A 12,923-nucleotide genomic window follows, 5' to 3' on the forward strand; every position below is an offset into this window, starting at 1 on the left:
CACCCAGTCAGACACAGGCTAATAACCATCCTGAACTTGTCTGCAATTCCCTTCAAAAAGCTCTGACATTTCCTATTTTCTGGTTGAAAATATGGCTGAAGAGGCCATGGCAACAGAATCCACACAAACGTGATGAGGGAGTCATAATAATTCATTAATCTTTTTATATGATCAGATAAGTTACATCAACAAAAAAAATGGTATGCTGTACACATACTCTCTATGTATGACTTTACATTATTGCAAGGGATTGGCAAAAATATCCATGAGATATCCAACATGTGAGTCTCAAAATACAGAGTTGGACACACAATTATGATATTGCTTACAATTTATACTGCACATCTACTCAGAGAAACAAAGGGCCCGGGTGGCAGCTGACACCAGAATTCATCTGGCCCAGTTCTGGGCTAGAAGAGGCCCAGCATCATCTGCAGTCGGGGAGGGTCATGGGATGATAACTTAGAGGTGATAGCAGCTTGATATGACCATATACATTTATGATCCTTAAAAGACTTAATATTAAATGTTGCTGATATGACACAAATATAACTTCATTTATTTATTTATGTAATTATTTTTTTTTGTTTAATTTTAAATTCTAAATTCAGCTTTTTTTGCCCAGTAAAACACTCACATAGAAAATTCAGGGGTCAGGGGTCAAAGTTGGCGCTGAGAACAGGGCAACCTCCTTTTCAAGTAGAATGGCTTCACGCATCCGACCTCTCTTTGAATGTTCCAGCATTGACGCTGCACAATGTTGTCAGTTGTCACCAGTGATGACAGACAGCAAGTTTCCTTGCCAATGTCAGTTTATCAAACAAATTCCCCATATACTCCACAACAAGTTCCCATGCTTGAGATGAACCAACTCCTTTTTGTAGTAGTTTGAAGGAAACTGACTCCTTGTCTATCACTTCTGTGTGCTGTTTTCTTGTCTGCAGGCAACAAGAGGACCTGCCCATCAAAAAGTCTTGGCAGGCTCTATTGAGCTGTTGTGCAGGCCCAATACTCCCATGTTACAGATGAGATCCAGTCCCCGCACACCATGACAAACAGCTACATTAGCTGTCTAGTACACAAAGAGAGAGAGAGTCAGGATATGGCTGTGATTCCGAGAAGAAGGAACCCTTTTTTCAACACTGATTTTGTCTCTTTTCCCCTCCCCAGCAGACACCAGATCTCATCCAGTAAGGCCCAACTTGCAAGCAGAGGCCCAACTTGCCAGTCAACGTTTTATTTAGTGTTTCTGCATCTTTGTCTGTGTCTGTTTCTGTGTGCGTGGATATGAAGCTCCTGAAAAAAGATCATCGCTATAGTTTCACATTTTTTTACAGTTCTGCTCTGGCTGGGACTGATTGTCTACAGCTGAATAATAAAGATCTTCTTTGATGAGAGAGGAGGGAAGGGGAGAGACAAGGAGGGAGGAAGGGAGAGAGAGAGAGAGAAAGAAAGAAAAAGAGAGATGCCCACATAGTGCTATGACAGAGAGTAAGTGATGGATTGACTGCAGAAAAGACCCATGGGCCTCCATTTTCAATAATCACATCTTTTAAACTTGTAATCAGCGATGTGTGAGAATCTTTTAAAAACGTAACCCTTGTACTGTATCTCTCCATCTGTCTCTTTCTCTCTCTCTTTTTCAACAGGTACAACAGAAACATCATCATAAAGCAGTATTAATCAAGTAAAGGGATATTGGCAATCGCCTCACGACACATAAACAAAGGCCTATCTTAAACTCTATAGTCATCTAACGTCTAATAAATAATTAGAACACAAATAAAAACGTAGACATAAACTCTGCTGCCGCCACCAGTCCTCACAAGGTGCAGACAGGAAGTCTCTCTGGCCTCAGCTACAGACCAAACAGGAAGGGACGGGGCTTTGTGTTTCCGAGGCAATAACTTTGACCCCAAGCCTGTGTGGCCCAAGGCCAAACATTTAATTAAACTCGTACTGTAGGTGTCAAAAACTAGTTATGTATTACTTTATTTTTCCACTAGGGGGCACAGTACACTACAGAAGGAGGCATAGTCACTAGAATAAACCCCTGCATTAAGAAGATATCCATGGATGAACAAGAATACACTTGTCTTTCCTGTCCAAAGGGGCCAATGAAAGTCTAGCTTCGATTTCTGAACTCTCACAGGGTGAAAGTGGAATCAAGGCTTACAGTTTTACGCCATACACATCAGAATATGGCTTATAATAGCAATCAAAAAGTAGAAGAGATAATACTGGTGACAGATTTATTTTTAATCCTGTTGGTCTGTAGCTCTCTCTGACTGCATAGCTTCACCGATGCTGTGGCCCTGTGATTGGCCACCTCTAGTAAGGGGAGAAGATGATTGGCGCGTGGGTGGCCCTCAGGGGCCCGGGGGCGGGCCTAAAGAGGGCGGGGCTGAGCAGAGGTGTCTGGATGATGGTGGCTGGACCGGGGGCGTGCCGCAGGGTGAGCGGATTGGTTGCCATGGTGCAGAGGGTTGCTTGGGTGAGAGGAGAGGGGAGGAAGCTGGCGGTCAGGGTCTTGGAGAGCTGCTTCTGCAGGGCCAGTTTGGTCTGAAATGCGAGAGGAAGACAACTCTTGAGTCATACTTGTTTTTAACAGTGCAAAACTACAACAAAACTTTTATATTTTGCATTATATGCGCATAAGCACATATAAATAACATAAAATATAATGCGTGCATGACATCTTAACAGTTGTATATGTACAGTAAGAAACAAAAGGGAACTGCAAAATGTAACTAATGAACTAATGCTATTGCTAGTGCTATTGCAAATGTGTGTGTGTGTGTGTATGTACAGTATGTGTGTGTGTGTTTGGGCGTGTGTGTGAATGTGTTTGAGGGTGTGGGGATCAGTGTGCAACACGGATAGATTTAAGTGGGGTTATTTCTTGAATCTTTTAGCTTATTGCACACATGTCTTTTAGCATAAGCACAAAAACATATGGTGTGTCTGTGTGTGGCCATGTATATATTGGCATCCTATCGTTAAGGCTTGATTTATCTCTGGGAATGTAGGCAGAGGCCTGGGACAAAATCTGCCCAAAGCAGCTGGACAAATAGTTCTGTGTGGCCTTTATGTGACAGTGTGTGTGTGAGAGAGTGAGACAGAGAGAGAGAGAGAGAGTATGTGTGAGAGTGTAAGTGTGTGTGTGTGCATTTCTGTATCTGCTCCAATGTCGCTGTTCGTGGCGTGACAGCATGTCTGTCTGCACTAGTTGGGCCACAGCAGACTTTAATAGTTCCTTAAATACACTTTTAGCAGCGGAAAATTATGTCCTTTCCCAGACAAACCCCCAAAGCCCCAACCCCAGCACCCCCCTCAGCCCAATCTCCCAGTACCCCCCTCTACACAACAACACTCTCCAATATGGCAAGAGCCAGACTCCAGGACTGTCTGACACAGTAACACAGAGAGAAAGTTTATGTCTGTGTGTGTGTGTGTGTGTGTGTGTGTGTGTGTGTGTGTGAGAGAGAGAGGGCGGTCTGGATGCTTGGTCTTGTGTCATTCAACTCAACGTAACACAAGCCATCATAAACAAAACAACAACATCAACAATAACAACTACAAAAAATAGTCAGATACATGGTAAAATAGAATGGTAAGGTGTTAGGTTTCATATAATACGTCTAATATGTTACCACGTTATCTATCATGAGTTCAGATTTAGACCACCACACTATAGACATGTTAGAAAACGGCCACAATGTTTACTGTGTATCCCCATAGGCGTCCACCATTGGACTAATAGTGGTTTGATGGTCTGTGTGTGCCACAGTGACATAGTGGAAAGATATGCTTGAGGGCACCTTATAACTGACATGGACTTTATTAATATAAGCCATGTCAACCAAATGGAATACAGTAATTCCCGACTATTGTAAATTGATTTTGTAAACTTCACTCAAGTGTGGCCTATGGCAATGAATTTACATTACCCCATATATACCACACTGCTTGTCTATGTGAAAAAACTTTCATGCAAGGTCATATTGACATTGGACATGCAAGTAACGGTAATCTGTACTTAAAGTAACAGTAAGCAAGTTAAGCAAGTAAACATGATCTGTATAGGCTTTTATAGAAAGAAATGGCCTTTTATGTGAACATAATAGTGTCTGAATATCAGAAAACAATATGTCAGCTTTTGGGTTGTAAACTGAGGTTTAGATAGTCCTATAAAGAGTGGATTTTGAAATATAGAACTGAATATAAACTTCATTCCCTTTCACCTTGTTTTTGTCCAAATGGCCATTATCAGAATGATGTCATATTTAAGCAGGTAATATACACTGGTGCTGTCAATACATGGTTTTGTATTATAAAATTACATACAATAAATATAGTCACCGTCAGATCGGGCAGTCTACATACAATACTGCCATGTGGAAAACATACAGTGCACTTATTAATCAGGAAATTATGGTAATCAAAATTGTTGAATAGCTTATTGTTTTCCCAGTGTAGCTTGTATACTTGTAAAAATGGATTTGGTGGACTTTTCATTAGGCAAATAACGACATCCTCAGTTGCCCTTGAAACCACGTATCATTTTGTACATGTCGTTGTTTATTTGTATCATTGAAGAGAATTAGGAAAATTAATCTTTTATGACTTCATAATACTTTATACAACTGAAAATACTACTTTTAGGTTATTTAATAGGTAGGTAAATTAATTATATGTCTAACATTAAACTAATGATATCCTAATCATCACTGGAAATTCAGCAACCTATTAACCCCATCTGATAGGCAAACGCATTTGCCCTGTGGCCCTGCTCAGTACTGCCCCCTTCTGTTGCCCCTCCAGGGGTGGATGTGCCCCAGGCCTCACCTGAGGGCTAATAGTGGTGATGGCGCAGGGGTGGCAGAGACCCCCCAGGGTGGAGAGGGCACCACCCGACACCCCCGAAAACCCATTCCACCTGACACTCTGCATGGGGAGAGAGACAGGACGGGGGGGAGGCAGAGTGAGTATGTCTGCAGGTGCATGTGTGCAAATGTGTGTGTATGAATAACTGTGTGTAGGTGTACAGTATGTGTATGATTGTGTAGGTGTACGATGTGTGTACATTACGTTAGGCACAGCCACTGAGGAGGCTCTGTGAGAAAATGAAGTGGTCTGGAGTTGTGCATGAAGAGCATGCTTGAGCTGAGGGACACATTTGAACCAATCAGAGACTAGACCAGTTTGATTTGTGGAATCATCTTTAAAAATGCTATGAAGGAATGTCTGATATGTGAGCATTTCTGTGTGATGGTGATAATGTGTGTGTGTGTGTGTGTGTGTGGTGTGTGTGTGTTTCACATAGGATATGTATATTGTGTCTGTGTGTGTGTGTTTGTGTGTGTGTGTGTGTGTGTGTGTTCACATGAGAACGACTCACCGCTAGCACAGAGTTGGTTTGGCTCTTGGTGTAGGGGCTGAACTTTGGTTTGGGAGGTTTCCCAGCCAGGCGGTCCTTATGCCTCCTACTGCTCGTGTGCTACAGAGAGCAGGAGAGACATGAGATACACACAGTGACATGAAAACAATCATTACACATTACCCACATGGCTATAGAGAAAGAACTCAACCACTCAAAACATACAGACATAGAGACAGGAAAAAGTTTATACACACACACGAGTTGAACCACTCAAAACATACACATGGACATAGAAACATGACAAAGTTTACACACATGCACAAATAGAAAGACAACAACCTCACAGACAAATGGAGAGAGACTACACCCTGCATATGTGTGCAAATGGCACACACACACACCTGTTTCAGCTGCGTCTCTGAATTGACTGTGATGTCACAGATGTCGCAGTGGAAGGACTGGCTGGCCAGCGGCGTGCAGCTCTTGTTGCCGTGGCGTTTGGTCCTGGTTGCCATGCGGGAGGAAACTAGCTTCCCTCGTCGCCGCGGCTGCACACTCTGACCCTCCAGCATCAGCTTGTGCTTGGAGCCTGCGGGTGCCATGGAAACAGGCCACAACAGTGAGCGTCATTCTTGTCAGCCAACTATGACATCATCAATCAGGCCATAATCATTATATCAATCAGCCACGCTGTTACCATGGAAATGCCATTTGACATCAAATGAATCACATCACTGTCGGAAGATTCATCACAGTACAACTACGTTTCCAAAGTTGGGACGCTGTGTGAAATGCAAGCGCAACATTCGATCCCAAACAACAAAGCCAACGGAAAGTTCCAAACCTTGCAGTACCTTGAACGCCCATCAGGGGCAGGCTTCAAAGGTGAGTATTTGCATTCAAAGGTGAGTGTTTGCATTGAGCCCCCACGTTAAAAAGACAGTATCCATGATGGTATGGTGGTGCATTATTGCCAATGTGCCAATGACATTGGCAGCTTCCACATCTGGAAAGGCACAATTAAAGCTGAATGACGACTGTGGACCGTTGAAATGCTGTACCGGGACAAGGGATTGAACCGATGCTGTACCGGGACAAGGGATTGAACCGATGCAAACCGGTGGTGTGTGGGGTCCCGGCAAGTTGTGAGGTGGGTTGAGCACTTGTTCAGTAGCCAATGACTTACTTAAGTTTTAAAAATATGCTGCTTTCAACAAATTCAAAATGAATATATGTATTAGGGATTCCCAAACTGTGGTACGTGTACCCCCGGTGGTACGCGAGCTGCCACTAGGGAGTACGTGAGATGAAAAGGGCAATGGCGGAAAGGAGTTAAAAATGATTCATTAATTAATACTCGAATTAATTCATAAATAATACATCATTTCGAATCAGGTTATAATGATTTGGAAATGTGAAATTAAAGGAAATCATTTGTAAACTCTATAATAGGGTATGTTTTCATTAAAAAATAAGCTACACACAATAGGCTACACGTGATTTCCTGCGGGCAGCCAGAATATCTAGCGCGTTAGTTTCGTTGAAGTATAGGCTAGGTAGAAGGCTGTGTAAACATGGAAAACTGGCTAAAAACAGGGACACTGTCCAAAAGGCCTAATTAAAGCGATCGAAGAGGAGAAGCGAGAGAAACAGAGCAGGACACAGGTAACGATGGAATGGGATGGGGGGTAGACTAATGACGGTGGAGATGGAGCGCAGGGGGATAAAAGAAAGAACGAGACAAAAAGACTGCCTGAAGAAAACGAAAGTATGATGAGGCATATAGGCCTAGGCTTCACGTGGATTGGGAGACAGACTGCCCAAAGCCACAGTGCGTGGTCTGCAGTGAGATGCTACCTAACCATTCTAATGTGGTTCTCCACACTGTTTTTTTTAACGTGAGAGCTCATAGACCAGTTGCACATTTTGATTATGTTATCATGTAGGGCGGCTAATTAAACAACGATGCCTGGAATGCGTCAATAGAATGAGTTACTTTTTTATGTGTTGGATGGTGGGGGTACGCGAGCCGAGTCAGGATGTAGAAGGTGGTTCGCGGGGAAAAAAGTTTGGGAACCGCTGCCTTAAACGATACATTCATCTGTTTTTACCAATTGATATGTTGTTTTGCATTGCTCTCAATTAAATATAGAGTTTACATGATTTGCAAATCACTCCATTCTGTATATATTTAACACAGCATCCCAACGTTTTTGGAAAATGTGGTTGTAGGAAGAAGACACAACAACTGGAATGGGTAATTCTATACTTTCCTATACAATATAGGCTAAGGTAGGCTACTGTGAAATGTAAGTTAACCCATTTACTCCTAAAATCCTATGGCATTCTAGACTAAATAACCTTATTTCCTGAGGGTTTTCGGAAAACATACTACAAACTGTCAACGTCTACCAAAATTGAATATCTAAGCCTCTGTAGCACCTAAAAACATGAAATAAAAAGCATGCTGCGCTACGCAGCATCCAGCGGGAGGGTCAATGTTGCGCTACGCAGCATCCAGCGGGAGGGTCAATGTTGCGTCATGCAACATCCAGCGCGAATGGGTTAAAACCTGAACAGCCCTTTTCAGTTAAAATGTTCACTTTTCTTTTAAGTAGCTGCATGGCCCTGCATAAGTGTTTAGAAAATTGTGCTGGAGTGAAGTGTTGCAGCATTCAGTTTGGCATTCGCTGAGATGAGATACAGAAAGTTCAGCCTGACTTTCAACATTTCTTTTCAATGAAGACATGGAAACCCACAAAGACCCATAACGAGGGATCTGGAATGTTGGTTACCTACTGTAGTAAGCAAGACGCTGTCTTTTGAAAAGGGAACTATTTTTTGATGCGTAAGAACGATGTCGAAATTAACATTTTTAAACAATAATGGGGTGTTTTCAGATTATTTAGTTTGTGGTAGAATTGTGTATAAAAGCAATATAGCACTCGTGAGAGTGGGATTGGTCATGGATATTCCCACGGGTGTTGTTGCCTGCGCCACTCGGCCTCCGGCCTCGTGGCTACGGGCGAACAACACCCGTGGGAATATCCATGACCAATCCCACTCTCACGAGTGCTATATTGCTTAACTATACTCTAGTTTAGTGTAGGGCATCATGATGTAGTATACTATGCTCTAGTTTAGTGTAGGGCATCATGATGTAGTATACTATGCTCTAGTTTAGTGTAGGACACTATGATGTTGGTAAAAGGCTGTAGGCCTACCGCTGTAGTGCGCCTCCAGCTGGGACGAGGAGTTCACTGTGATTTTGCACACAGGACAGTGCAGGTGCTGCTTGCTGCTCTTTTTGGGGTCCTTCTCCTCGTCCACACTGCTGGGGGGGTCCCCTTCACTCTTGGGGGGCTCTGGGTGCTCGGGCTCTGGAGCAGGGGGGCTGTCTGTCACGCTCTCTGGCTGCCCAGAGACGGGAGAGACTTCGGGGGAGAGGTGAGCTGGCGCATCCAGCGAGGAGGTCTCGGAGACAGGGGTGAGCATCAGCGAGCTCCCCTGGGCTTCCTCCAGCTTACACACGCCAGGCTGGGCCTCGCTGACCGCTGGGGAGAGGACAGGAAACACACACGTGCATGCACACACATATACACACCATGCATACATACCCACACATACAACACACACACACACACACACACACACACACACACACACACACACACACACACACACACACACACACACACACACACAATTACATTAGCATCATCTTTCAAGCAGCAGTGGGTCATAAACAGCAGGCCTCTCTGTCTCCGTGACGACACCATAACTCTGCTTTATGAAGTCACGGCGGTGCAGGGCGTGAGTGGTGGCAGGCGACGGCAGCCGCGGTGCTGACAGACAGGTAAATTAAACGGCAGGCTAATCGATCGCCTAATCAATGCAACGCCTCCACCGCTCACCCTCTCACTCGCCCGCTACCAGCATCGCACTCAATAACGCCACTCTCCCTCTCTTCTCTCCCACTCTCTCTTCTCCCTCCCTTCTCTCCTTCCACTCTCACTCTCTCTTCTCCATCCCTCCCCTCAATCTCTCCCCCCTTCCCTTTCTCCATCTCAATCTCTCCCTCCTCTATCTTTCTTCCCTCTTTCTCTCTCTCTCTCTCGTGTCTGCGCTGTCATCAATCAGCAGCCATGGCAACAACGAGTGGAGGGCAGGCAGAAGAGGATGGAGTGGAGGAGATGAGGAGACGTGGAGTTGGAAGAAAGGGAGGGAGACAGAGAGTGTGTCAGAAACGATGGACAGGGAAGGTGAGAGAGAAGAAGGAAAGAAGACAGAGACAGAGTGACAAGGAGGAGTGGATAATGTATATGTGTGGGTACATGAGGTTAAATGAGAGAGAGAGAGAATGTAACAGACCGTGAGAGGGAAAGAAAACTATATGTATGTATATGTGTATGTATATGTATGTATGTTAGATAGAGGATAGATAGATAGAGAGAGAGAAAGAGAAGGAAGAGTGGAGAAAGTATCCCTGTGTGTAAATGAGGTTAAACGGAGAGAGGCAATGAGCAGATAGAGGACACAGCTGTCAGACAATGCAGAATGCCGAGTAACGGCCACTTTGTCATAAGAGACAAGTGGGAAGTGGGGCCCGAGCCAAAATTAGCATGACATCTGACCCACACACATCTCCATTTAAGCAACCTCGGCTAGCCACTGGCCCAACCGGCAGCACACACTCATTTGGGGGTGTGTCTGAACGGTGTTAACATAGGCTTTGGAACAGATTCTCTGATTAGCAGATTAAAAGTCACTGAAAATGTGTTAATTATAGTGTGTGAGAAAGATCTTCCCACAGCTTTTTGATCAGATTTTCAATTTTATTTTCAAATAAAACTCACAGAACACGTTTGCTTCAATTTCAAGTTGTTGATAATAGAGTAAACCTGTTTCTTGTGTGTGTGTGTGTGTGTGTGTGTGTGTGTACATGTGTGTGTGTGTGTGTGTGTGTGTGTGTGTGTGTGTGTGTGTGTTACAGTGTCTGTCTACGCTTCACCAAAGCCATATTCAGGACACATTTGACCTCTTCACACAGTCCTCCAAAAACCTGAATAACCGTGTCTGTCACTCACCTGTTCTCTCGGCCAGGGTCGTGTCCATCAGAGGCTGTGGGGTCTCGATCTTCACCTCCTCCGGTTCCCTCTCCCTCTCCCTCTCCTTCTCTCGCTCCCTCTCTCTCTCCCTCTCCTTCTCTCTCTCCCTGCCTGCCGCTCCGTGGTTCCTCTGTTTGTTCTTCATGTTGTCCAGGGCCTTGAGCTTGCGGGCGTGCTTGTGACCCTTGTAATGGGCCTCAGCCTGGTTCTGGATGGAGCAGGAGATGGACAGAAGAAGAGAAAGAAAAAAAACAAACAAGAAACAGCATGAACAAACAAACAAACACATGCTCTCTCTACCTCTCTTTCTCGCTCTCTCCATCTCTCTCTCTCTCTCCCTCTCCACACATACACACATACACCCACACAAGCATGTGAACACACACACACACACACACACACACACACACACACACACAACAACACCACGTCGCCATGCTTTTCACGTTCCACTCCGGTCTTGCTCTCATGGCCCCGGCGGAGGGCATGCAGAGCTGTCATGGCGGGGCACTTCACCCTGTGCCTGCCGGGCTGTGGGGTGGGGGGTGGGGGGGGGGACCAACACATGCAGGCCCCAGCACATCCTCCACAGCCAGCGGAGCCACCAGTGGCTGGCCGCTGAAGCATCACACCAGCACAGGCTGTCCTCCGCTTGCAACTGCAGAGGTCAGACACAAAATGGCCGCCCATGCACCGAGGTTTGTTCTGCTTTGCTGAGTGCATCGGGGGGACGAGGGCCGTTGTGGAGAGGGGGAAAGAGGTGCATTATGGGTTTGAGTGAAAGTCTGAACTCACACTAGCCCCTGGATTAGGAGAGGAGTATGGCAAGCTCAGGTGCACAGAAACAACCATATAACACTCACAAACATATGCATGCTCGCACGCACGCACACACACACACGTCCGCACGCATATGTCCGCATATGTCCGCACACACACACACACACACGTCCACACACACACGTCCACACGCATATGTCCGCACACGCACACACACACAGCACAGAACCTGAAAGCTTGGCTTCCCATCCCATTTTGCTGCCTACACTTACAATGCCTCTCAACATCAGCAAGTTTTGACAAATGTTCTTGTCATGAACAGCTGCTATATTCATGTCATGAATATTTGTTGCATAGGGACAGAACTCAGAACTCGTACTCTTCTTTTTTGCGCAAAAAAAAAGCATCTTGAACAGTTTTATTCTAGTCAGCCACTTATCTTGCTGTGACTAGGTTCTGATTGGATGCACTGAGACAATGAGGCTTTCAACCCTCCCATCCACAGATTCATAATCTGCAGCTCTTTGTGTGTGTGGTGGGCAACCCAATCAGTGTCTGATGCCTGTGTTTCTGATTAGCCTGAATGCCAATGGCAATTTCCCCTACCATTTAGCATGATGCAATTGCACTAATGTAGATTGCATTCTCTTGGCAAACCAGCAAAGCGTTCTGAATCAGGAGGAGACTTGTTGGGATTGGATATCGCATGGAAATCCATTTCCCATCTGATGTGCATTTTGAACTACACAGGCCTTTGTGCAGGTGTACACACACATACACACACACACACACACACACACACACACACACACAGAGTTACAGAGAAAACTAACATAAGGAAGAATCATTTAAGGAGAAATACTATTCTATTTTCCTCTCTTTCACACAAACATACACAGACACCCTTGCTACATCTCTCTAATACACACACTCACACACACGCACACAAATAGATTTCACTCCCCCCCAAAAAACAGGTGACCCACAGCTTTGAGGAAACTCAGGAAATGCAACCGTCATTTTGTCCTTGACCGGGCAATAATTGCATTTTTGTTGGTTTCTGAGACGGTCACAGGCGCAGGTTGCAGAAGAACACAGACTCTAGTGAGAGTGAGATGATAGATGCAGTCAGGGGGAAAACAGAGATAGAAAAGACAGAGATCGCTTCTGCTGAGCTCAGAGACGGGGAGGAGGAAGAGTATTATCCGTTGGACCCTCAGAACAAGCAGCTACACACACAAACACACACACACACACACACACACACACACACACACACACACACAAACATGTACACACACCTACAGTAGGAAAGCAAAATCCTTCAGACAATGACTATGGTACAAAAACATCTAAAGGTTGTCCAGGAGATTACTATGAATAACATGTAAGTCTGTGTGTGTGTGTGTGTGTGTGTGTGTGTGTGTGTGTGTGTGTGTGTGTGTGTGTGTGTGAGAGTGAGTGTAAGTGTTGGACTCACTACATTTGGCAGCTGTGATGGACTGGCCCTGCATTGGGAAAAGCTAGCCATTCAAACCACAATAGGATCTCTGCTGCAGCTGCAGACTGCAGTAAAATCACACACACACAAGACAATCCAGTAAAAAGACACTGACTACAGACACACACACATACAGACACACAGAGGGCCC

The 12,923-nt window shown here is 45.0% G+C and overlaps 1 protein-coding gene across 7 annotated transcripts in view; it reads right to left on the reverse strand.

The window, feature by feature from the left end:
• Positions 1-133: 133 nt before the first annotated feature.
• The window catches only part of znf385c (zinc finger protein 385C), a 166,851-nt gene continuing 154,061 nt past the window's right edge, over positions 134-12,923 (reverse strand). For 5 of the 7 annotated variants that reach the window (XM_042083907.1, XM_042083904.1, XM_042083902.1 and 2 more), the window contains 7 exons: positions 10,471-10,699; positions 8,608-8,937; positions 5,785-5,972; positions 5,402-5,500; positions 5,092-5,166; positions 4,849-4,947; positions 134-2,562 (listed from right to left, as the gene is read on the reverse strand). In XM_042083907.1, the coding sequence (XP_041939841.1) occupies positions 2,332-2,562; positions 4,849-4,947; positions 5,092-5,166; positions 5,402-5,500; positions 5,785-5,972; positions 8,608-8,937; positions 10,471-10,699 (1,251 nt within the window). In that variant the 3' untranslated portion in view covers positions 134-2,331. The remainder of the gene's footprint in view (positions 2,563-4,848; positions 4,948-5,091; positions 5,167-5,401; positions 5,501-5,784; positions 5,973-8,607; positions 8,938-10,470; positions 10,700-12,923) is intronic. The other 2 variants (XM_042083905.1, XM_042083906.1) reach the window with 2 other exon arrangements.

The sequence above is a fragment of the Alosa sapidissima genome, chromosome 24 (assembly GCF_018492685.1).
Source record: "Alosa sapidissima isolate fAloSap1 chromosome 24, fAloSap1.pri, whole genome shotgun sequence".
Taxonomy (NCBI): domain Eukaryota; kingdom Metazoa; phylum Chordata; class Actinopteri; order Clupeiformes; family Clupeidae; genus Alosa; species Alosa sapidissima.